At 38.9% G+C, this 27,072-nt stretch overlaps 1 protein-coding gene across 1 annotated transcript in view; it reads left to right on the forward strand.

Moving 5' to 3' along the window:
* The window catches only part of ZNF292 (zinc finger protein 292), a 60,811-nt gene that overhangs the window by 16,292 nt on the left and 17,447 nt on the right, over positions 1-27,072 (forward strand). Inside the window, exons 2-4 of the mRNA XM_084623876.1 lie at positions 19,844-19,998; positions 20,571-20,649; positions 21,486-21,621. Coding sequence (XP_084480002.1) covers positions 19,844-19,998; positions 20,571-20,649; positions 21,486-21,621 — 370 coding nt within the window. The remainder of the gene's footprint in view (positions 1-19,843; positions 19,999-20,570; positions 20,650-21,485; positions 21,622-27,072) is intronic.

Genomic DNA, 27,072 nt, shown 5'->3' on the forward strand with positions numbered 1-27,072 from the left:
TGATCAAAGAAAAACAAGTTGTCGTGACTCTCAGGAAGTTGAAGGGATTGCTGAGCATCAGTAAACATACCAATAAAGAGGTGTATTGTAAGGACTGGCATAAGTTTGACATTGGTAAGTGTGGTTCCAGGGTAATGTCATCAGTCAAAACAGTAACTTATGTTTATCGATGAAAAATAAGCACAGAAAACAAATTACAACTTCCTACAGTAATTCCAGTCTACACAAACCAAGGGTTCACACCTCTCACTTGCACCTTTTGAAGTGCTGTAATTTCTGGGGGGCGGAAGGGTGTGAAGAAAATGTCAGATTTAGAACAATTTTAGTTACATGGTTGACAGTACTTCTGAAGTAAATATCTCACTGCTGTTTTGGAGATAGCTTACACTTGCTCCAAAGATGTTGTCTCTTCCTCTATGGTGCAAGCACATTACCAGTACTAATATTTCTCCAAGTCAGCCTTCTTTACAGATAGCATTGACAGTGCATTTTATGTTGCTTAGTCGCAGTGCTCAGCCGTGGTGTTTGACTAATTTGAACACTTTCTACAGTGACAGGAACAATAATTACTTTCATACTGTCATGGCTTTTGTGTTTATTTCAGGTCTAGTTCACATTATAGCGTATTAGTGCATGTGTTTGCAATATAAAGAATTGCACAGTGATCCCCATTGTAGCCTCAGACACAAAATTAAAAGTGGATGTGTGCTGAAACCAAAACTCCAGAGAAGGAGAATCAGACTCATGGGCCTTGTGTGCAAGGGGCAATGCTTAGTCCTCTAAGCCAGAGTCTGAGTGCATTACTCACCAAGAAGTTCCTGAGGAAACAGTAACTCTTACCATTGCAAGTTGTCTATAAGTAGAGCTCCTAAAGCTTTTAGAGTGCAATAACTTTTGAAATACTTCTAAACTGATCCTTGACACTATTCAGTAGCTGATCATGGGGACAGTCCATACTTTACATTTATTTCATCAGGGTCAGTGTCTTAGATTTTCCCTAGCTTTGCACCAAAAAAGTTATATCAATCTGATAGTTATAAGCAGCTTACTTTAAATGGCTGTATATCTGGGAACCCCTTGACCAAATGATCCCAAATTTTCACCACAAACTAGCTTCTCTTGTGGCATACCAGTTTTCAAGACTATTTCTCTATACAGGTGGATATTAGAGCACTTTGATCATCAAAATGAGCTCCTCATTAGGGAAGCTGTGTCAGAGGGAGCCTTTGACCAAATAACCCCTATTTACACCACTAACTCTACCCTTGGCCCTGATGTGATACAGTGAGGCAAAAGCACCACCACAGTTAAGGTTACATCAGGATTTCCATTTAACAGGGGTGAAAAGGTCTACAAAACCATTGTGAGTTAGTTTTTAAATGTTTGCTGAAGCTTGTACACTGCTTCAATTTTTTAATTTTATTTTATTTATTTTTCTTTATAGCAGTTGAGGAATGGGGAATATCACTTGAGGTTTGCTGTGACTTCTGAAAAGGTTCATTTGAAATTTTCTGTAGTCTCTGCTGTAGAAAACTCATACTTCTATAGAATTTTGACAAATAATGGTTCTTTAAACAGTTTTTGTTAGAGTAGAAAAACATGGAGAGATTTTAGTTGTGTTTACATTAATTTATAACATTTTAAAGCTGACTATTCCAAAAAAAAGTCTTATCCAAAAGCCTGAGGCATATAAGAGTGACTCCTTGTTCTTTAAGAGTTAGTCCCCAGAAGCCTATGAGGAAATCTTCAATATGCTATCCTTAAGCATAAATTTAGCAAAGGGTAATAGGTATACCACGTTTTTCTGCTGACCATTTTTATCTCCATTCCCTAGATCCTGCACTTTTGAAAATAATCAGTTATGGACCAGTTCCACCTGTCACTTCCCCTGCCTACAGAGCTTCCCTAGAACAGTGGTTCTCAACCTTTCCAGACTACTGTACCCCTTTCAGGGGTCTGATATGTCTTGCATACCACCAGTTTCACCTCACTTAAAAACTACTTTCTTAGAAAATCAGACATAAAAGTACAAAAGTGTCACAGCACATTATTACTGAAAAATTGCTTTCTCATTTTTGCCATATAATTATAAAATCGATTGGCATATATTGTGCTTACATTTCAGTGTGATACTTGAACCTGTTTTTCACTTGCAAGCTTTGTGTGAAGCCCGAGCCTTATCACCGAGGACTGAAGCATGTAACTTAGTGTCGCGGGGGGGTCTTGTAGCATGGGGCCTGGGCAGTTGCCAGACTTGCTATCTCCTAATGCCAGTCCTGTGCTTGTGACCATCTAAATCCGTCCTGCGGCCTCTGTGGGAGACACAACCCCCATCTACACTGATCTAGATGAATTGCTTTCTGCTCTCTGGATCTTCTGTCTCCAATCACTGGCATGGCCATCTACAGGTTCGAGCTCTGAATCGTCTTCTCCTCTGCATAGTCCGCAACGCCGCTGTTTGTATCTCCGGGGCTTCTCAGTTGGCCAGCCCCGTCCGTGCCGCCCCCGGCCCCATTCGGCTCCAGCTGCATGTCCCCCTCTGTCAAGTATCCCTGGAAGACCTCTGCATGGTCCCAGGGGTATACATGCCCCTGGTTGAGAACCACTGCCCCAGAAGAAGTAGGGTGAAAGTTACATTTTTTATATATTTCAGTTTGCTTGGGCAGCAGTAGCAATACAAGAGTTTATACAGAGAGTGGAGAAATAGTGAGGGAGCAGAAATACAGAAAAGAGTACAAATGGAAAGGGTGTTTTTTGGTCTAGTGCTGCAATGGTATCATCGCAGAGTTCAGCACCAAGTGCCAGTGGTGCCTGGAGGAGTTGTTGAGGCAGTACACACATCGTCCCTGGGAGGAGAAGCAGCAACCTGTTTTCCTTAGCCAGAGATCGGGAATCAGAAACCAAGACATTAGAGCAGTGGTCCCCAAACTTTTTCTGTTGTGTCCCCCCATACCATCATGGAACCTGTCTGTGCCCCCCCCCCACCCCTCAGGAGCCAGGGCCAGAGCACGATCTGGGGGCAGGGGCCTGGGAGTGGAGCAAGGTTAGGTGGTGCTCCCTCCCTGTCCCCTGGGGGGAGCCTGGCCTGGGTCCCGCCACACATCCCTAGAGTGGCACATGCTCCACAGTTTGGCAACCACTGCCTTAGAGAAGGGCAGGAGTGAAGAGAAAGTGACATCTCAGAAGACCCTTGGAAAAAGAAAGGAAGGGAAAGAGAATTAATTTAGGATGCATGAAACTGTTTCTGATTTTCATCTACGATCAAGTTTTGATTCATAAATAGCTATAAATGATGTGTAATGTGTATGGATGATACTTCATTTTTGTTATTGTTTTGGAACAAACACCAAGTGCTGATCTCCAGATATGTATTAAATACAGATGGCTTTGGAGATCCACACAGTGCATGTTGAAGAAGAAAAATTGTTTTTTCTGCATAGCCAGTATATAGATTTCAATAATTTGTAACAGTATGAATTAAAATTGTTTCAAGCCTTTTGAAGGCATTATTCCTCAATGAATATTCTCTTATATTTGTGTATTGAGAAATGGTAAAGAACAAAAATTACAAAAATAGAAAAGCTGAGAAGGAAAATATAAATAAAGCTAATAGCCACCTCTCTGAATTCCAACTTCTAAGCTTAAAAAGCTTACCAGTCCCATAAACTTGAAACAAAGTGGGGGTGGAGAGTGGGAGATAACTTTGAACTCAGTCGGAGCTTTTATTCAGACTCATCCCTCACCAAGGAAGAAGAATCATTCTCCAAAGCTGTCACAACTCAACAGGATGTTATAAATCAAAAGAGAAGCCTCTACCAGTATCTTCTTCAGGTTCCTAACTGGAAACACCAGAAAAATCATGTACTAAAAAATTCAAAAACAAAGAGTTATTTCATTACCAGAAGAAGGGGAACTGTATCACCTGGACAAAGGAGAGGAGAAGAAAGAGACTGGATAGACTGTTCCTTCTGCATTTGTTTGAACTGTGATTAAGTATTTCTGTATTAAAAATACATGTGGGACAGATGGAAGAATATAGTGAAGGATAAGAACTGGGGGCATAAGTACTTCCATTTCAAAATCCAGAAAGGTTCTGTGCATGTTCCTCCATCTAACATTCAAGGACTTTATAAAGAGAAAATAGGAAGAAAACACAAGTAGAACAAGAAGTCCAAATGGAGAGCTTAAAAATTTGTATTCAAACCCAAGGACAAAAAGGACCCTTTCACCTTGCAAAATGTGGATGCAGCTAATCCTTTCATTACTAACATCAGAAGCATTATGTTCTTTCATAATGATCTGGTGGTGCAAAGTGTCTTTGTACCAAAATTGGTAATTATACACCTTTTCTACACCACCATATGTGTAGGATGTTTTTGATCAGTGCATCCAGGCTTTTGTTTTACATTACTATAGTATTTGAATTACCCACTGTTACTTTGCTATAGAAAACTCCTTCAAGGTCATGGACAAGCTGTGGAAGTGGAAAAAGACTTTAAAAATCTCTTTAACAAGAGATCACATTTAAGACAGTCATTTTTGGATAATTTTCCAAAGTATATGGGGTTTAAATTTGTCAAAGTGCTCTGATGGTGTGAAGATGGATTAAGGTTTATTATTATTTGTGCTACTGTAATGTCTAGGAGCCCTAGTCATGGACTAGGACAATATTGTGCTTAGGTGCTTCACAGAACAAAAAAAAAAACCTGTCTACTCCAGAGAGTTTACAATCTAAGAAAAGACACAACGGATAGAGAGAGATGGAGTGCAGTGAAACAATGAGACAGTGTTGTTCAGTATGATGGGCAATAATCTCAACAGCCTAACCATTGTCAACCCCCATACAGATTATGACACCAGGCCCTGTGTGTCTCCACCTCTGCCCCTGTATCATGTCTTGTCCCTAGTGTAGAAGTGGCAAAGAGTCGGGGGCAGTTGCATGGGTCTGCTTTCTCCACTCTAGAATGCTGGCATGGTGTCTGTCATGTCTCTCCCCCACCCCCCTCCACAATGGGAGCAAGCAGGAACGTTCTCCCACCTAGAGAGGTAGGGCTGGTGGTGGGAGCAGAAGAGGAACAGGCACAGTATTTACCCCAGAAGCTAGGATGTTATCTGTCTGGAAGGATGGGCTGTCCCCATTGCATTCCTTCCCTATCTGCTACATCCAGAGTCTCCTTCTTGGGTTAGGATAGGTGGTGCCTCCCAGAGGAGTGGGGCTTGGAATTTAATACTTTAGCTGCATGAGGTAGTTCAAACTATTGTTTCTAGGCTGTCTACTATAGTAGACACCACTGCATGATTTAGATGTGGATCATGGTTTTGAGTTTTGCTTTGCAGCCATGAGGGATAGACACTTTTTAAATGAAAGCTGAGATTCCAAAGTCACGTGACTTAAGACCTGGTGATCTAGGCACAGTCATATCATGCCTATATCTTAATGTGGCCCTGCATACTATTAGTAGCTATATGTGTATGACCCTCTTAAGGACTGGATCAAAAATAGTAGCTTTTACACAGCAGCAAAGGGTGGTAAATTGTGTGCATGTGAAAAATATAACCAAATGCTTGTTTCATGTAGTTACTTGACTCCACAGGCAACAAAGGCAAATAAAGTGAATTTAGCCAAAGGCTGCCAACTTCTTAAAGTCCTTATAAAAACATATCTATCTTAAACACAGATAAGAGGCAGGTAGATGATGTGAGAGTTTGGGAATGCATTGGAACACAGTTATGGTTTGCGGTGTGACCTTAATTGTTCATTTTTATACTTTCTAATTTTAAGTGTATAATAGATATAGAAATATAAAATAAAGAAAATTCAACCTTAACCTTAAATTTCCAAGCACAGGTGTGTGGGTGGGTGAGGTATTGTTGTTTTCTTAAGAACTACTGTACTAACCAGGAGTTTTTAAAGCCGTAGAGTCATATTTTGAAATCTAGTCCATGTTTAAGCATGAGCTAAATATTCTTTCAGGTACTACATGTCTCCTGCCAATTTGTGACTTTTACAACTGCATTGTTGTCTTGAAAATGTTTTCTTTCCTCTTTTGCTTTGTGAAAGACCCGTGCAAGGAGGGGAAACTAACTGACCTCTACAGCAGAAACAGTTTACACAAAGTAGATGAAATAAAAATAATAAGAGGAGAGAGAGCTCAGATTTAGCACTAACTTTCTCTTCGGTGTTACTGAATAACAGATTTATGCTTTAAGTTTGGGATTTTAAAGACACATTAGTTATCTCTTTTAGCGTTTCTGGTCTTGTCTGTTGTAATTGGCTCTCCCTTCAGTATTATTATCTAAAAGATTTGAAATACAAAGATTAGCAATTACATTTGTATTCTAACTTATTTGGGGGTTTCCTATAACTTGCCTTACAAAATCTTTCAATAAACTGACCTGTCCTAGGATTTGCAAAGGAGAACAAACCAATCACTTGCGTTATGTGGTGTGGAAAGTCATGGATTTGGCTTCTGCTCTAGGTTAACATATCTGCAAGAAACTGTCGGGTCCCATATCAAAGAGTGTGCTTTTGTAACCTGAATTTGACTACCCTGTTCTTGGGGTGTTGAATTGCCAGCCAAGTACTTCTACACAGCTACCAAAAACCCTCTCAACTATTTCCTCTCTCTCTCTTCCCCCCCCCCCCCCCCATTTTAGGTCTGCCCTGAAGTGCAGAGCCATACTGGTATCCACATAGTGTTGTATATTCCTAGCATGACACACAGTTATGTCCACCAGCAGAAAGGAGTCCCAGCACCTCCCTAAAATATTGCTGTTGAAGGAAGCCTAGAGTGTGAGCTATAATCTGCTACAGGGTATATGCAGAAGATTGTTATAAAATAGCATTTCAGTGAAGGATACAGAGCTCTACATATAGAAAATCCAGTGAATCATGACATACATGGCAGATCCTCAGCTGGTATAAGTTGTCTGACTTCAGAGGATCTATGAAGTGAGACATCTTGTATCCACTCAAGATCTACTCCCATATCAAAGTTCTTGCTCTCTTTGGAAGGCAAATAGAACAATATGTGCCCTGCAGAAAACTAAATTATGGCTGAATAACTGCACAGAAATCAGATCAGAAAACTGAAATTTCCTGAACTGATTCAGCCATGTTGTGCGTACACCTAGTACTATTAACTGTTAGATGCTCAATACAGATTTCACAAAAGTTTTGTCATTGCAGGAGACCAGGGCAGCCCTTTCTCCCTTCATTGGTCAATCTTTGATATCAACCTGAACTTAGCTGTTTTCATCCTGCCTTGAAAATTGTTGATTTGTATGGTCAAATACACCTAGCAGACCTCTAAAGATGGTATGGCTCTAAAGGATTTATTCTTATGGGAGGGATGTTAGGCTGAAGATTTTGAGAGAGGAAGACACTGCAGTTACCCTTCTGAGACCAGTGGGACAAGTGGACTCGGGAGGGTTTGTCCACAGTGGCGTGGATGTTTGAATATGTGACAATTGCTTCCATGTTCAAATAAAACTTTAGTATGCAATAGAGGTCTTGCCACTTTTGCAGTGCACCATTCAGAGCACACCAAGCTTGAAAATGTCCAAAGAGACCTCCCAGACTTTATCCAATGCCACTTTAAATATGGTGATGGTGGGGAAAACAATAATGCTGATCACCAGCCCAACCCTGTCCTTTTTATATATACCTCTTTAGATGATACATAAGTCTCCCCAGTTGGTTTGGCTGCCATTCTGCATTACTCCAATACCTGCACGTTCAAATTTCTTGAACTCTGTAGTGTGCTGTATATTATGAAAGTGTACCATCTCAAAGCATGTGAAACTGTAATCGCCTGGGATTAGCCAAAAAAAATGAGCACCAGATTTTTTTTGATGACTGACTTCATATAGAGATACAGGGCTGGAAGAGGCCTTGAAGTCAAGTTGTGCACCTGTGGAGAGGCAAGAATAAGTAAACCTAGACTGCCCTGACAGATGTTTTGTCCAGCCTGTTCTTTACCTCCAGTGATGGGGATTCCACAACCTCCTTTGGAAGCCTATTCCAGTACTTATAAATTTAGCTCTAAGGTTAGTTAACGTAAGAGTGCATTACAAGACTTAGAACATAAGAGCAGTCATACTGGGTCAGACCAAAGGTCCATCTAGGCCAGTATGCTGTCTTCTGACAGTGGCTAATGCCAGGTTCCCCAGAGGGAATGAACAGAACAGGTAATCAAGTGATCTGTCCCATGTTACCCATTCCCAGCTTCTGGCAAACAGAGGCTAGGGACACCATCCCTCCCTATCTTGGCTAATAGCCATTGATGGACCTCTATCCTCCATGAACATATCTAGTTCTTTTTTGAACCTTGTTACAATCTTGGCCTTCACAACATCCTTTGGCAAACAGTTCCACAGACTGATTGAGGTTGTGTGGAAAAAATACTTCATTTTGTTTGTTTTAAACCTGCTGCCTATTAATTTCATTTGGTGACCCCTAGTTCTTGTGCTGTCTATTCCTTCTCATAACACTTCCTTATTTACTTTAACCACACCAGTCATGATTTTATAGACCTTAATCATATCCCTCCTTAGTCCTCTCTTTTCGAAGCTGAATAGTCGCAGTTTTATTAATCTCTCCTCATACGGAAGCCATTCCATACCCCTTATAATTTTTGTTGCCCTTTTCTGAACCTTTTCCAATTCCAATATATCTTATTTGAGATGGGGCGACCACATCTGCACACAGTATTCAAGATGTGGGTGTAGCATGGATTTATATAGAGGCAATATGATATTTTCTGTCTTATTATCTATCTCTTTCTTAATGATTCCCAACATTGTTTGCTTTTTTTGACTGCCGCTGCACATTGCGTGGATGTTTTCAGAGAACTATCCACAATGACTCCAAAATCATTTTGAGTGGTAACAGCTAATTTAGACCCCAATCAGTTTATATGTATAGTTGGGATTGTTTTCCAATGTGCATTACTTTGCATTTATCAACATTGACTCAATTTGTGATCCCTATAACCTTTTCAGTAGTACTACTTTCTAACCAGTTACTCCCCATTTTGTAGTTGTACATTTGGTTTTTTTTTCTCCTAACTAAGTAAAGTACTTTGCACTTATCTTTATTGAATTTTATGTTGTTGAATTCAGCCCAATTCTCCAATTTGCCAAGGTTGTTTTGGATCTAATCCTGTCTTCCAGAGTGCTAGCACCTCTCCCAGCTTGGTGTCATCTGCAAATTTTATATGCATACTCGCCACTCTATTGTCCAAGTCATTAATGAAACTATTGAATAGTACTGAACCCAACACTGACCCTGCAGGATCCACTAGATACACCTTCCTGGTTTGCCACTTGGTAATCTGATTTCCATGTACAAAAGGGCAGGAAAGGCTGATGGATATGGAGGATCTCTGCTTGAATTGTTGCAGGAAATTAGATACTGCATATTCAGTTCATTTTCTGATTTTCACATCTGAAAAGTATAGCGATTATATTTCTAAAATAGAGCATTATATATATATATATATATAATACACCACTTTTATAGTTACAAAACAAAACCATTTTGTCTGAATTCACAAAAGGCATTAACTATTAAAGTATAATACATGTTTGTGGTTTCTTTGTAGTTTATTAACTCAAGTGGCCAAATTAATCTGTTTTGTTTTTGCAGCCAAAAATAATCTTCACATCATCTGGACTGAGGCAAAGCATAAGACATTTCAGCCCCAAAGGAGGGGAAAAAAGTAACCGAAAAGAGGGTTTTAGTATGGAGTGGTGCTTTTGACTTTAATTACAGCTTCAGTACTGCAGCATTGTAATTTTGAGTAAAGAATGTTGATCTGTATTCTGTGCTTTCTAATAAACAATTTTGAAAGTGGAAAAGCACTATAGATCTCATGAGCCTAATCATCTTCCATATCCGTTCAAGACTTCATATGAACATTGTGATTTACTCAAAGCCTGCAATAGAAAAATACAGAGAATGTTCAGGCATATCTGTTTAAAGATGTATTTTCTGTAGTTAAGTTCATACATGCAACACTTGTCAGTTTACACAATGTAAATCTACTTCCTATATCTTAGTATTTTTCCTTTCACAGGTTGTATAGCTGAAATAAAATGCTGTTTTAATCCCACATTTAGTAAAATTCATTGTACCTGTACTCTGTCCACGATACCTTGGCTGGTGAAAAGCCTATCCTTACAGAGATGAGGGTATCTGCATGGGGCTTGATGGGTGGAGACAAAAGCCCATCTCTTCATAGTCGTACATGCAAGGTGGACATCAGTGTTTTAGATGGGCTTTACCAAGCATATCTAGATTTCAAAAGTATGGCTGTAAGGTCAAAGAAATATTGCTAATACATTTGGCATGCGGTATTTGATAGGTTGAGCCTGATATATGGAAAGTATTGCAGTGTGTTAACTTGGGCAGTACCAGACATAAATAATGCTGGACGCTTTCAGCAGGGTGGTAAATGTGATGATAGTTTCACAGTGAGTGAGGGAGAAGAGAGAAATGTGATTCACTGAGCAAATCACAGTGAATTTACCAGATCATTCTGCTCTCATACTTACTTTGAGAATTAGGGAAACTTAGGTCTTGTTGTCTTGTACAGTGCTACAGCAGCGAAGCTGCACCATTGTAGCACTTCAATGAAAATGCTACTAAGTCGATGGGATAGTTTCTACCGTCAACATAGCTAGCGCCTCAAGCAGTTTCTGCTTGCTTTTATTAATCAGTGATGATACATCATTGTTAATACTGTTAGGTGTTTGGTTTTTTTATTTGTTTGTTTTTACAAAAGATATGCAGGCATTTTCATTAACAGCCCCCCCCCCTCCCCGCCGCCGCCCCATTTCCCAACATTTATAATAATATTGTAAAACCTCACACTCAATTGAAACTTCACGTGTTTTTTAAAATTTGAATAAAAATAAACTTTAGCCTTGACCTTTCTCAGTTTTTTGAATCTGTATAATTTTTTCATTTGTGTTTTCACTTGTGTGTCCCAAATGGATTAGATATTAAAAGGGGGTGGGGAATGAATTACGTCTATAAAATAGTATGGTTTGAAAAACTAATTCAAATTAAAGGTCCAGGATAAATGTCAGGTCTAGATTTAAATGTCAGCTACGCTATATGAGTAACTTTATCCATGAAGTTTCATAGGTGTCTTTAATGAATATGGTATGCTTCCTAAATATATAATGACATGCCTGAGAAAATCAGTTGAGGAAATTATTTAATTTATAAATACATCAGAGCTTTCCCAACATATAAATCAAAACATGTCTAAATATCACCTTGCCTGAGTGGCCAGAGAGGTAGAAGTGTTCTCCTACCGGTTTTTGAATGTTATGATTCCTGATGTCAGATTTGTGTCCATTTATTCTTTTGTGTAGAGACTGTCCGGTTTGGCCAATGCACATGGCAGAGGGGCATTGCTGGCACATGAGGGCAGGATCACATTGGTAGATGTGCAGGTGAAAGAGCCCCTGATGGTGTGGCTAATGTGATGAGGTCCTATGATGGTGTCACTTGAATAAATATGAGGACAGAGTTGGCATCGGGCTCTGTTGCAAGGATAGGTTCCTGGGTCAGTGTTTTTGTTGTGTGGTGTGTGGTTGCTGGAGAGTATTTGCTTCAGGTTGGGGGGCTGTCTGTAAGCGAGGACTGGTCTGTCTCCCAAGATCTGTGAGAGTGAGGGATCATTTTTCAGGATAGGTTGTAGATCTTTGATGATGCGCTGGAGAGGTTTTAGTTGGGGGCTGAAGGTGACAGCTAGTGGTGTTCTGTTATTTTCTTTGTTAGGCCTGTCCTGTAGTAGGTGACTTCTGGGTACTCTTCTGGCTCTGTCAATCTGTTTTTTCACTTCAGCAGGTGGGTATTGTAGTTGTAAGAAAGCTTGATAGAGATCTTGTAGGTGTTTTGTCTCTGTCTGAGGGGTTGGAGCAAATGTATGTGCATGTGTAGCATATAGTTCTTAAAAATCAATTTAAGAGAATGTGCAAAATTAACTGTGTTGAATTTAAACACCATTTTGTCCCCTTCTACCTCATAAAGTCACCAGTCCCTTGCTCCACCATTCATAACTTTAAAAATAGTCTTGCCTGTCTGAGGATTATTGCTTCATTCAAGAGATGATAAAACAAGCAAAACGGTGTTGTTAACTTGGGACTGAAAGGTATACTGTTGCTCAGCATATGTTGGTTAGTTCCAGTGCAAAAGAATAAAAGAGAAGGCATGTTAGAGTAAATATTTTTCCTTCAGTGACATTTTCAAGAATAAAAAGCATAGTTACAATTTTTAAGAAAAAATGTTTTCATAAGAACCTAGTTTGCTGTGCAAGGTGCCACAATGACAAAACCTGTATTCACAGACAGGAACAGTAATGCTGCTACCTTGGACAAGTATCTCATAGCATCTCGTTGTGCTTCACCGTTAACTTGGAGAGACCAACATATCTAGTAAAAAGAATGTAGTTAATTCTGCAAGACTTGTCAGTTCTCAGAGGCCAGTATGGCAGTATCCTATTTTTAGAGGAATGCTAGAGGTTAAGCTCCCCTTATACTGTAGTCTATTAATACTACTCCTATTTCCAGGTAGAGAGTGAAAAACTCCACTGGTGGTTCCCTTTCTCCCTTTCCTCCAAACACTGCTGTCTGTTGGCTCAAAGAGTGAGGGACATAGGGTTTGCATTTCCAGACCATTTGTCCTTATGAGCTGATATCTTACCTCTAGAAAATGTTTAAGCAGATCAGTTATAGCAAAGCCGATCAAAAACCATAGTGCATCTGACCATTTGTTTTTGTTTACATGAGGGTGGTTGGGAAGAGAATTCTTTCCTGAATTCTGCCTCTTTCAATATGTTGAAGCGTGAGCTTTGGTTATTCCAATATTAGTAGACATAGCCATGTTGGTCATAAAACTATCCAAGGACTAAATTCAGACCCCAAAATGGATGTTCATTACAATTGTATCATCTTGCCTGTCTCCTCCCTCCTGCTTAGTTAGCCTTTCTCTCTTCCCTTTCTCATTGTGCCTATCCTACTGCGTCCAGTAGTGCTTCCACAACAGTACAACTCTCCAAAGTAGCAGCTGTAGAGTGAAACAGATGCAATCCAAATCAGTTTCACTCTTCTAGTGGGGAAATGCCACCTCCTAGAGCAATGAATCTCTACTACTGCAGGCAGAGTAGAAATTACATTTTTCATTCCCTTTTAAATAAAGGTCTTGTCCTAATACAAATTGCAACCATATTGTCACTGGATGAGGAGAGCTGTGTTGAAAATAGTTTCCTGGTTCTATTTGTAGTGTGGATGAGCCCTTAGTTGAAAAACAAGCTTTTCACATTAGCAGAGACAGAGCTTAATAGGTTGTCCAAACTAGAATGTAACCGTATATTGCTAGAACATGTTAGCTAGCTAACGCCTTCTAAAAGTCTAATGTAGACAAGGTAGTGTAGATTTTAACTAACTAGTTGAAATCAAGCTTGGGAGGAGCTTAGGTTTTCACTTGTCTGCTTTGTGTACACTAGATTTTTAAAAGTTAACATGTTGTAACACACCTTTTAAATCCTAGTCTAGACAAAGCCAGAGAGGATGAAGTCTTTAGGTTGTAGGTCCCAGTATGTCCCAAGCATAAAACTTCATTAAGATGGTCATTACTTACGAAAAATGATTTGTATGTTAGATTTATTTTAAAACACACAGTACACCCACTCTCTCTCAAATATAAACAAGCAAATAAAACTAAAAACCTTAAACGATAAATCTATCAACCTATGTCTCCTCCAGGTTGGCAAGGAAGAGTCATATTTCTATTTTTCAATAGGCAGGAGATGCTCTGGTATAATGGTGGTATGATCCAGTTAGCCTGCATAGAGCTTGCATTCTCAGATAATAAACTCCTAGATAAGGCCCTGATCCTGCAGATGCTTACACATGTGCCTAACTTTACTATTATGAATAGTCCCACTGTAATCAATGGAACTACTCATGGTGTGAGTGAATAATTTGCAAACTAACCTATGGTTGTGGCAGTTAGTACTCTCAGACTCCAACTAGCTTTAAAATGTGTAAAGGTATTTTGTTTCTCATACACTGGTCACAGAAAACTATTCTGCACAGCTAGTATACTTTCACAGACGAGGCTAAATATCAAGGAATCTTTAAAATGGGACTTGTTATATTGTGTAATAGTGTTCCAGGGTAGTGGTAGAAATTTTTTTTTTAACATTTAAGTCTTGACATTTACACTGCACGCTACTGGCAGCAGCAATGAAAAGCAAGCTGCATCCATACTACAATGTGTAGCTACGTGTGTCTGTGAAAGCCTCTGGTAGGGGAGGCAGCTTGGAAAGGCTCTGGCAGCTCCCCACCACAGGAGCCTTTCCTTGCTACCTCAAGACTGCCAGTCTTTCAGTTTGGTGAGGAAAGGCAGGAGGACTAAAGAGGCACTCATTTAGCACAAAATCAAGATGTCAGGAGTAAAATTTAATCAAGGCACTTGAAAAGAAGAAATTCTGTATTTGCCTATACACCAATGTCAAGAGCCTGGATACTAAACACGGAAATGGAATTGCTCATTTATGAGCACAAATTCAACGTAGTTGGTATTATTGAAACCTGATGGGAAGATGCACGTGATCGGAATGTTAAAAATCACTGGTTATAACTTAGGAAAGATCAAGTAGGCAAAAGGGGAGATGGAGTGACATTCTATCAAAAATGGTATTGTTTGTTTGAGTCACTGATAACTCAGAAGAAAATGATCTTGTATTCTTATGGATTAATGTTCTGCACATAACATGGGGTACTAGTTGATGTCTGCTGCGCACCTCTAAATCACACTATACAGCAGGATGGACAGCTCCCTGAACATCTATCTTTATGTGTAAGAAAACAATCTGTTATAATGGAGGACTTCAGTCTGAATGATAGATATATACACTGGAGGTTTCATGCTGCAAGTACTCAAACATCCTTGGAATTTCTAGAAATTGCAGATGACTTTTGTATCTTCATCATCCAGCACCACAAGTCTATATCAGACCAAACATTGACAAATACAGACTAATTGATCTCTAAACTAAAAATCAGGTTAGATTTAATTTATTTGCAAATGAAATAAAGTCAAAACAGTAACATACATACTTGGTGCTTTAAAAGGGTTAATTGCACAAAGTTGAAAATAATTATGAGCTGAATCAGATGGGAGAAAGATTTTAAATAGTAAACTGCGAATGATAATTAGGAGCTCTTTAAAAACATTTTACTAGATGCCCAAAAGGCCAGTAAAGAAAGAAAAGGCTACACTAGTTTAAAATAACATCATGATATAAAGGGGGAGATGAAAGCGTGTGTGTGTAAATATAAAACAAATGGGGAAAAGGGGAATTGATAGTATAGGTTATATGCTAGGAAGCATAGAAAATAGGTAAGGGAAGCAAAAGGACTAAAAGGGAAATATGTGGCCAGCAGAGTTGAAGACAATAAAAAGGAGTTTTTAAAAGAGTATTCCTTTCATTTTTTTATACAAACAATGGAATTGGCCCATTACTACATGGACATTGTATAATTATTAACAATGCTGAAAAAGCAGAAGTGTTTATTAACTATTTCTATTCTGTATGGGGGTGGGGGAGGAAGCAGATGATGTTTTCATATCATATAATTATGATAACATATTCCCCACACCAACAGAACTAAGGATGATGATGATAGACATTTTTAAATATCCGGTCCAGGTCACTTGCATTTAGGAGTTTTAAAAGAGCTGACCTTGAGGGGTCTTGCAGCTAGTAATGTTGATTTTCAATAAGTCCCGAAACATGGGAGAAGTTCCAGAGCACTGGAAGAGAGCTAATGTTGTGCCAGTATTTTTAAAAGGGTAAATGGGATGACCTAGATAATTATAAGCCTGTCAGCCTGACTTTAATCATAGGCAAAATAATGGAATGGCTGATATGAGACCTGACTGATAAATAATTAAAGGAGGGTAATAGAATTAATGCCAGTTAACATGGGTTTACAGAAATAAGTCTGGTCAAACTAATTTGATCTATTTTAGTGACCCTACTTTAGTGACACTACATAGTTGATTGATGTAATAGTGTTGATGTAATATATTTAAATTTCTATAAGGCCTTTGACTTGTTCTTGCATGACATTTTAATCAATAAACTAGAAAAATACAAAATCAACATGGTTAAATTATAGGTCTTGGAATGTAATTATAAATGCAGAATCATTGTTGAGTGGCTGAGTTTCTAATGGGGTCCCCCAGGGACAGGTTTTTGGCCCTGTGCTATTCAATATTTTTATCATTTGACTTGGAGAAACACAAAATCATTTGAGAGAAAGTTCTCAGATGACACAAAGATAGGTAGAATAGTAAGTAGTGTAGAGAAGTCACAGATGCAGAGCAATCTGGACTGATTGATAAGATTGGCACTGGCAAACTATGTTTCAGTAAAGCCAAATGTGTAAGGACAGGAAGGGGGAGTCTATCCTGAGAAGAAGTGATGCTGAAGAAAACTTGGGGGTCTTGGTGGATAATCTGCTGGCAAGGAGCTTCCAGTGCAACCAAAATGGCCAATGCAATCCTTGGATATATATAAACAGGAAAATACTGAGTAGAAGTAGAGAAGTTATATTACCTCTTTTTTTGCCACTGCTGCAACCACTACTGGAATATTGTGTCCAGTTCTGGTGTCTGCAGTTCAAGAAGGATGTTGAAAAATTGGAGAGGGTTCAGAGAGCTAAAAAAATGACTAATGGGTTGGAAAATGCACCTTATAGTGAGAGACTGATTTCCCAGAGTCTATTTAGCTTATCCAAGAGAAGATGGAGATGACTTGATCACAGTCTAGAATTACCTCTTTAGGGAACAGAAATCTAATATAGAGGGCTCTTCAGTCTAGTACACCCATAACAAGAACCAATGGCTGGCGGTAGAAGCTAGATAAATTGACTAGAAATAAGGTGCAATATTTTAACAGTGAGAGTAAGTCATCATTAGAAGGATTTGCCAGTGGTGGTGGAGAAGAAACTTTGAATCAAGATTCAAGCACAGTTAATGGACTTGAAGCAGGCATTAATTCAGGGAAGTAACCCATGACCTGTGTTGTACAGGTCAGACTAGACCAGTGGTTCTCAAACTTTTGTACTGGTGACCACCCCTTTCACATAGCAAGTCTCTGAGTGCAGCCACCCCCCCCCCAAATTAAAAACACTTTTTTATATGCCCCGGACCCTCTCTAGAACACGGGATTTGGGATCCATGTGCGGTACTGCGTTAAAGCGGGGAGCGTGTTAAAATTAATTCCAATTAAAGTAATTACATTTGGGATTCATGGCTGCGACCATGTTATATGTGAATGTGCGCTATATAGATACGTGTTCTAGCGAGGGTCCAGTGTATTTAACAGAATTATAAATGTGGGAGGCAAAGCGGGGTTTGTTGTGGAGGCTGACAGCTCGCAATCTCCCATATAACCCCCAGTTTGAGAACCCCTGGACTAGACAATCACAACAGTCCCTTCTAGCATTAAACTCTGAATCTAATGTTAATGAAATTCTGGTGGTTTCATTAAAAATGTTTGGTTGATTAGACAAATTTTTAAATGTTCAAATGGTAATTGCTGTTAAGCTTTTGCCATCTCAGAAACACTCAGTGGATATAGGGAGCCACTAAATCACATGTAAATAAGCTTTAAAATAAAAATCTGTGTGCTAAAACTACTCAAGCTTTCTTCTGAATCCTTTAATTATAGAGGGAGACGGTAGCAGCCCCTATGTTTTAGTTGCCTACATTTTCCATTATAAGGATTTTTGTGTACTTTTGTTTGAGAAGCTCTATCACTTGTGTACAGCAGACCTTTAATATTCTGCAGGGTGAATCCGCTGATGCTATAGAAGTGCCTTTTCTTTGTCCCGTGAAATTCCATTGAGGTTAGGTTTAGTTGGAGAGTGTTTAAAAATATCACCATTTCCCTTCTCTGTGTCAGGAAACTTCTAGCAGCTTGCCCAAATTACAGGGCACACTTAGGCTAGGCTAATGCTGCACAACTCCCAAAGCATCAGCTTCAACATTGAGAACACGTAGAAAGCTGCCAGAGCATTTGTAACAGTATGGGAGTGAGACAGCGCGAAGTTTGGTTCCCCCTGAACTTAGAGCCCAGTTCCCTACCACCACCTCCAGCCTCCGGTGGGCACCAGATGGGGCAGGAGCTCCTCCAAATCCGGGGGTTGAAAAGAGATACACAAATCTGACTCCACCCATAAATCCCCCCAGATTCAGCACAGGACCCCCAGCAGCCTATTTTTGCACCTGTAGGGGGCCATGTGGGGCAGGAGTGAGTGAGTGAGGAGTTGAGCTCCCCTCCGCAACCACCCTGCAGAACTAGCACATGGTGCTAGCAACCCATCTCCTCTCTGGAATAACAGCCTTCTCTTGCTGCGAGCTAATGTGGTTAGTCCTCTAGTTCAAGTGGTAGCAGTCTGTGTGCTGCAGTGCTAAAGGCTCAGGTTTCAAACCCTGTTGATGGTCCATGTGGTTCCAACTGTATATAATAAAAATATTTTTACCTTTGTCCTTTAAAAATAAAAACATGTTAAAATGTTGTTTAGGATATAAAGTCAGGCACATGGAACTTAGGAAAGCCAGATTTACAATTGCCCATGCAATCATAATTTGATCCCCTGGTGCAAATGCATTATGATTCAGTCTTTATTTACAAGATCATATACTATTTTTTCCAGAGCCATTGCACAGATTGGATGCCATGGGGTAACAGTGCATTATAATTCAATAAATTTCTCCCTTCTGTGGAAAGCCAGAGAGCCACAGGCAGCTGTAGGTAGGTCTTGGCAGGATACAGAGTTATAAAACAGAAGTTTGGGTGCCCAGCTGCAGCAAAATGGCAAATTCAGTTACAAAAGTTCTGAATTCCATATATCTTGGGAAAATGTCAAATGCTGCAGCTGTAGAATTGCAGAGGCCACAAGACCCTAACTGATATGAAAGGGGCAGTTATGCCTCTTCTGTTGTTTCACCCTCTCTTCAGACTTGGGTGGGCATCACTGCAGTAGATCCTGTTTAGAGAGTATTGTGAGTATTCCTGTGTCAAATAGGAAAGTGAATTTGAATCCTGGTTGGCTAATGTCATGGGATTCATGCATTATATTTTTAGAATCCATGTTGTCAAGTCAGCTTTCCTTCTAGAACAGACAGTGTTTCCATTAAATGGTACAAGTAAATGGGCAGAAGAGAGGATGCAGACTCCTGAGAAATAGCTCCCTCAGGGTAGGGAAAGTAAGGAAACGGCTAAAATTTCCAGACTTAGTTGCCTTAAATAGTTGAGGCCACACCATCAACTTAGTTGCCACACCATCATCCAGGCTTCTGAATAAGTGAACTTTCAGACCCATAGTTCTTCACACTCACTCTCTCTCCCTGAAAATCTGGCTGCCCGTGTACATTCCCAAATATGGATTTGCCTTTTAGCTTTAGACATCTGCATCTTAAAATGTTGGCCTTGCATATTAAAGTTTTTTAAAATGTTGCCAAACTGTAGTATATGGATTGGGGAGGATGAGGAGATGGAGAAGGTCAAAGTTGAGTCAATTTTTATTTCTTCAGATAAGCATAATTTTGAGTTCCAGATAAGTTTTCATAAAAACCTCTTTTGCTGAAGGCCTAAAGAAAGTATTATTTAATTGGGAAATTTTGAGAAGTCATACCTTATCATACCAAGAACATACAGATGGACTAGCTAAGGAGGAAGAAGGTATAAATCTGGGAATCACTGTTGTTGAATATATTTTGTGATCGCTTTATGTTCTTCCATCTAAACAGACACTCCTAGAATATGCAGAAAAGTGGAAGACGTCAGAAGATCCCTTGCCATTGTTGCAGGTATACACAGTGGCAATCCGAAGCTACGTGAAAGCACGACCTTACCTTACCGCTGAGTGTGAAAAAGTAGCCTTTGTGCTTGAACGCTTAGCACTGTGAGTATATTTTCAATTATTTGGATACTGTGTGTAGAATCTTCTGTAGATCACTTATTTTTAAGCCATTTGCACTGGCTACCTGATAATTTCTGGTCTGAATTTAAGAGTTGGATTTGATCCATAGGATTTGGGACCTTGCTAGTTAGGAGACTGCTTCTCTCCCAACGCTACTCTCTCTCAGTTGTGATTGACAGAAGAACCCATTCTTAATTTGAAATAGGGAGAGTCTGTTGACCTCTAGGGCACACTGCAAGGCACATCTATTTACCCGCACTGGTGCGGGGTTGGACTTTTGAGGGAAATCTGATTTGTATATAGATGGGGAGTTTGATGTTCTGCAGATAGTTATTTGTTATAATTTCTGACAAAGCACCTGCACCCTTGAATAGATGCCCCTTTTTATTTTTTGTATACATTTAATAAATAAGTTTGGTGGGGGTTTTTTGTGGATTTTAAGCAGAATAATAGATAATGACTCTTTGTTAGACACTTGAATGACAAGTTGGGTTTAGTGATTTTTTAATGCATTCTTAAAGCCACGTGAATTAATACTCTTATTTGACTTTCAGAAGCTGTGTTGAACTTTTACTTTGTCTGCCTCTTGAATTACCAGAAAATCAATGGGAAGAGTTTCAAGCCTTTGTACAGGTGAGAGTTTGTTTCTTCTATAAAGAAAAATACTAAGAAAAGATGGGATCCCCAGCTTCTAAAAAACAGCCTGGGAACATTGAGTCACAAGAGTTAAGATTAACTCTATGCTTGTTTCCTGTGGGAGAAAGTCATTCAGCTGGAAGTTCTTTGTGCTTTTAGGTAATTAAGTTGCCAATCACATCCTTCTGTATTAAATAGTTGATATGCCAGCTTTGTAGACAAAGTTTGTTAGGGTGAAAACAAAACAAACCTCTGCTCCCATCTTTGGAGAAATACTACAAGGGATGCTCAGAGAAGGATGTGTGTTCCTCTTAATGAGCACAGTGTTCTGTGACCTGCTGAAATGGCTATCCTTTTCTAATTGAATTTTTATAAATATTTAACCATGTTACAAGACTGCAACCTGTGAACATGTATTTTTACCAATGAATTTAAGAGTATTTTGTTATTCAAAAGGGTTACTTCATGGCGGTATGATAATGATCTTGATTATTTTAAAGGCCGCATCCCAGTTATTCAATAGGTATAGTAGTGCTAGAATCCCAATACCAAAAAAAAAAAATCTTCTTTTGAAACCTATCAAAATTATACTAATGTACAAGGTGGATATTATAACATTTACTGTAATTAAACTGAAACTTTAAATAGTCTGCGTATAGGGATTAGAAATTACTTATTGTATTAAGTCTTAGAATTGACCTTTTACAAAAAGGGATACCTTTTACTTTTGAAGTTTTCTTCTTATGTTTAAAAAAAAAAAAAAATCTGAGTGCATATGGTTTTATGTAGTTTGTCATTGCCATACTCGTGAAATATCTAACACTTTTCTTTAGGTGGCTCATGAAAAGTTGATGGAGAATGGTAGCTGTGAATTGCATTTTTTAGCTACGCTTACTCAAGAGAAGGGGGTGTGGAAGAATCCAGTGCTGTGCAGTATTCTTTCTCAGGAACCACTGGATGAGGATAAAGGTAAATTTGCAATGGCTTAAGAAAAAATAAGCCTCTACAATTATTTAATGAATTCACTTTCTTAGCAAATATACAAATAGTGCTACAACATTACTGCTTTGTATAGTGTTGCTATAGTTGAAGATCTTTTGTCATTTCCTTTATAAACTCTGTTGTGTGGGATTTGTAACCAGGCTTTTTTCCAATAGGGTAAAAGCAGGTACTCAGGTGGCCAAGCTGGATGTACTTACGTAAATTGTCCATATGTAAGTAAACCAAAGACACAACTATAATTTTTTACTGCCATATGTTTAATAGAAAACTGAAACAGTTACCTCTATCTATGCTTAAGAAACCACATTTAAGAAACCACTACTAACACACTACAGATTTAAGTGATTGCAGTGATTTGAATCTTTCTTGAGAACTGGGACTCATTTGAAATACAAATGTATTTTTAAATAAACCAAAAACCTAAGCATTAGTTTGGCATTTCAGAACCCTGAACAGTTTTAAGGTAAATGGATTTTCTGGCTGCTTCTTCAGTATCTATTTTAGCTATGGTTATGCAGTAAAGTCTTCCTTTTTGCAGTTCAGACACTGGGGTAGAAAAACTCCGCTTGTTATCTGAAAATATGTGCTGTAGCTCCATTAGCTTTTGGATTTCACATTTATTGGTACAGTAATAGGTTACAGCTGTGTTATAGGTAGCACTGGGAATCTGATTTATTGAAAAGTGAATTTTATACTAATTTTTCGTCTTCTTTTAAATGTTAAATGACCTGTATAACATTGGAAACGTCCACTGATGGATTCACTTGGTCTCTTTAAAATTAGACACGCTTTGTGGCAGGGATTCGAATTTTGTTCACATGGTACACCTGCTAATAACACATAGTGTTTGTATTGTTTGCGTGTTCTCTCTGACTCTCTCTTCCCCTCCCCACTCCATTATAACGTTAAAACCAGTCTATTATGTTCTCTTGTAGCCAAGACTGAGGTTCACTTTCCATTTAAGTAATTTTGTCTCCCACTCTAAAATCCTCAGAGGTTCTTTACATTTCAGATTTGCATGTGTGCTCCATGGCATTAGGAGAATTGTTGCTAAATTTGAGAATATTCATGGACGTTCTTGAGAGATTTGAACTGTTGGGGGAAAACAAATGGGATTATTGTATTTTGAAAATTCTTCTAATACTTTTTTGCAACGTGTCTCACGAATCATTTGTCTTAGAAATTTCATATGAAAGATCTTGATTAAATTTGATGCTCATACCAATTTTGAGATTGAGAGGCACAGTTGCCAGATGACTTAGATATGACAGAATGGTGAGCCTGGCTCCAGTTAATTTTTAAAAGGCTGGAGTCCTGAGCTTACTTTAAAGAAAGCCACTTGCCTTGTTTCTTCAAATGTGCAAAGCAAGTTGTAGCGAGGTTTACCGTATTGATTTATTTTTCACAAAATAAAATAACATTAAACAGTTCTCACCATGAGGTGTGGTGGCTAAGTGGTTATGGTGCCCAACTACAAACCTGAAGGCTGTGGGTTCAAGTCTCATTTGATCTCCTACTGAAATGCCACATCTAGTTCACCCAGTTGCAAAATGTAGGTATCTGATCCATCAGATTAGGACAGTCAAAGATGGTCAGATGTGATGTTGGCCACATCATTCTCTTAGGTACTGTTGGCCATGAAACTGATGTGCCTTAACAATGCAGTGTAGTTGTTTCCCAGATCTGAAGAAGAACTCTGTGTGGCTTGAAAGCTTCTCTCTCACCAACGGAAGTTGGTCCAATAAAAGATATGACTTCATCCACCTTTTCTCTCGTGTCTTAACCATGTCAGCCTGATGAGCCCTTGGCTCAAGGGGACTTTGACTACTCTCAGCAGCTGTGCTCTGACCTGATATTTGTAGTAGATTGGGGGTAATAATGCAAAAAACTAATGCAAATAAATCAGACTTCTACATTTTCTTTGGCTTTGTTTGCAACCTTTTCTTCACATGATCAAGTATTTGCAGAAAGCAAATTTCAAAGTCATATATGCAGACACATAAGGAAATAGACGTTTGTGTTTTATCTGGATGTATTTCCTATGTTCATCTAGTCAGGAAACAGAAATACCCATGTACATCTTACCTGACTAATCAAAACTAATGAACACAGCTCAAATACTGGATATGAACTAAATGAAGAAACTGCTTATCAGTCCACAGAGTTGAGTGCAAAAATATTGATTCAGTCATTTAATAACACCTGCTATTAGCTTGTGCATACTCAGCAAGCAGTAAAATGCTAAATTAGCAAAATAAATTACTTACGATTATGAATTATTCACTTAGCTCAGTCATTCCCTCAGCTACCAGTAGCAAGATCTGCGATACTTGCTTCTAGGTTGCTCTTTTTCCACTAAAGGGCATCTGTCAGTGCAGTATTTACTCCCCTCGTATATCTGCTCTTGGCTTCAGGAGAAGCTATCACTAGAGCTATCACTATTTCTCTTACACGTGGCATAGAGGGTTATATGTGGCAACGTTTTTCTCCATGGCAGTAGCACAGCTTTGATGTCAGGAAGAAGTTATGGGGATCAAGGAAAAATAATGAGTATTGAATCCATTACTTCTGTAAGCAACACTACAGAATTACCTTATTGAAAGGAAACTACAGAGCTTTGGTATTTACAGTCTTCTACCATATTTTACAAATGAACAGTGGGGAGGTGACGGCCCAGTGCTTCATCAGAATGCAGCATAGTTAGCTGGGCTACAACACAAGCTCCCATAGCCCACCGGAAATCTGCTTCTTCATCCGGGCATTAGTGTCTACAAAATTCTCAAGCCCACAGCCTTCATCCTGGCCATTGTTGAATTCTGCAGCCTTTTTGACTTCTCAGGTGGCTTCTCCAAGTCACCTGACACACAGTCTCCAGCTTCATTGGCTTTCATAGGTTTCATACATTGATTTCTGTTACTAATCCAAGATTTGCCTTGTGGCATTTTCTTAAATCCACTGGTGCTGCTGTGGACCCTAGTAAAAGTTCACTTTGGCTCTTGCTGACTTACTACCATCTCCATTAGGTCCAGTGATCTGATCAGCAGGAGGGAGCAAAGGGAGGCTGACTTTGGAAGCCTGCTGAATAAGGGATTATGTAAAACTCCTAAATTCTGTAAAAAGAAAAGGAGGACTTGTGGCACCTTAGAGACTAACCAATTTATTTGAGCATGAGCTTTCGTGAGCTACAGCTCACTTCATCGGATGCATGCCGTGGAAACTGCAGCAGACTTTATTTATACACAGAGAATATGAAAAAATACCTCCTCCCACCCCACTGTCCTGCTGGTAATAGCTTATCTAAAGTGATCATCAGGTGGGCCATTTCCAGCACAAATCACTTTAGATAAGCTATTACCAGCAGGACAGTGGGGTGGGAGGAGGTATTTTTTCATATTCTCTGTGTATAAATAAAGTCTGCTGCAGTTTCCACGGCCTGCATCCGATGAAGTGAGCTGTAGCTCACGAAAGCTCATGTTCAAATAAATTGGTTAGTCTCTAAGGTGCCACAAGTACTCCTTTTCTTTTTGCGAATACAGACTAACACGGCTGTTACTCTGAAACCTAAATTCTGTAAGGTTCCATAGGTTTCCCTGTCTCCCAGTACCCCACAGAATTCCTTGGTCCCTGTGACCTTGGATAGTCCACATCAGACCCATGGCTTCTGCTCACTTCTCCTTGCCCCCCATGTAAATGTTATAGTTTCATGATCTGGACTTTGTATGCTAGACTTTTTGTGTACAGTGTTATAGCCATGTTGGTCCCAGGATATTAGAGACACAAGGTTGGTGAGGTAATCTTTTATTGGAGCAACTTCTGTTGGTAAGAGAGACAAGCTTTCAAGCTTACTCAGAACTCTTCAGGTCTGGGTCAGGTCTTCAGGCTTTGGTAGTTTGTGAACCTTAATGAACAGTGGAGAGTAATTATACTTAATATTTTTCAATAAATCAAGATGTTGGTAAGCTATTTCTCATTCTGCTAAGGCATACTAGTTTTTGTGAATGAAGAGATGAACCTGTTGGCGTTGAAATTGTGCATTCAAGATTTTTGTAGCTTGTCTTGAGGCATTGGTCCTGGAGCAGAGTTAAGATTGTTATGGTACCTTAGCTAATAACTTCAGTGCATTCATTTTTATTATTATTATTATTATTTTAACCTCTGAATTTAATAGGTCTGTGATGTTTGGGTTTTTTGATGACTACTGTGCTCTTTTAAGATCACCCCCGCCCCTTTAAATTACTGATTGTACTCTTACCTTTAACTCCATCTTTACTGAGTTTTGTCTTGGAATATACTAATTTAATACAGGTTCAGATCTTGATCACAGAATAAGCAAAATTGAAATGCAAAATAAAGCTTAACATTATTAATTGTAGTAATATCAATATCACTTGAGTTTGAAGTGTAGTCTTAAATTTGAGACCTTCCTATATCTTCTTTCAGAGATAACAGAAAATATTCCAATATTTATGCTTGGCAGACTAGTTGAAACAGTAAACACTGCAGTTTAAAGGATTATTGGGGCCTGTAAATGGAAGAGCAAGGCCAAAAACTTGGCATTAAAATATTAAATATAGTAATTTTAATAACATATGGATTAGAGGGAAGACTCATGAGTTAGAAGGATAGTTTTAAGTCCGAGGTCATCTTGTATTGTATTTCAGAGATAACCTAACATGTTCTAATGTTTATGCAAGGCGGACTAGCTGAAACAGTAAACGTGGCAGTTTAAAGGATTATTGGGGACCTGTGGGTGGAAAAGCAAGGATAAAAACGAACAAATGTAATTAGTCACTGGGTCATTTGTGGGTTAGGAAGAACATGAATGTCTTTGATAAGGTACTTGAAAAATGGACATTGAAGGAGCATTTCTTCTGTTTTAAAAAGGAAATGTCCCACTGTAAGATCTAATATAAATCTTTGAATGTATATTATATATTCAGTTCTAGGTTATCATCTACAAGACGACATTCAATGCACTTTTTGATTTGATTCTACATAAAGTAAGATTGGCTTCACCCTTAAATGAGAAAATTGTATCTATTTAACTAAATTGGTTTAGAAACTAATTTAGTGAAATTGATACAACCCCCTTATGTGGACACACTTTAAACTGTAGACTGTGAATTGAAGGCTAGCAAATATTGTATCTATATTTAATGAAGGCTCTTGGGGGAGATCCGGGGAATTATAGACAAGTAAGCTTTATTTATTTATTTGTTTGTTTGTATTACTGTAGTTCCTAGGAGCTGTAGGTAGATAGCTTATCTAAAGTGATCACCAGCAGGAGAATGGGGTGGGAGGAGGTATTGTTTCATGGTCTCTGTGTATATAATGTCTTCTGCAGTTTCCACAGTATGCATCCGATGAAGTGAGCTGTAGCTCACGAAAGCTTATGCTCAAATAAATTGGTTAGTCTCT

This window comes from Lepidochelys olivacea, assembly GCF_965140295.1.
Source record: "Lepidochelys olivacea isolate rLepOli2 genome assembly, chromosome: 3".
NCBI lineage: Eukaryota > Metazoa > Chordata > Testudines > Cheloniidae > Lepidochelys > Lepidochelys olivacea.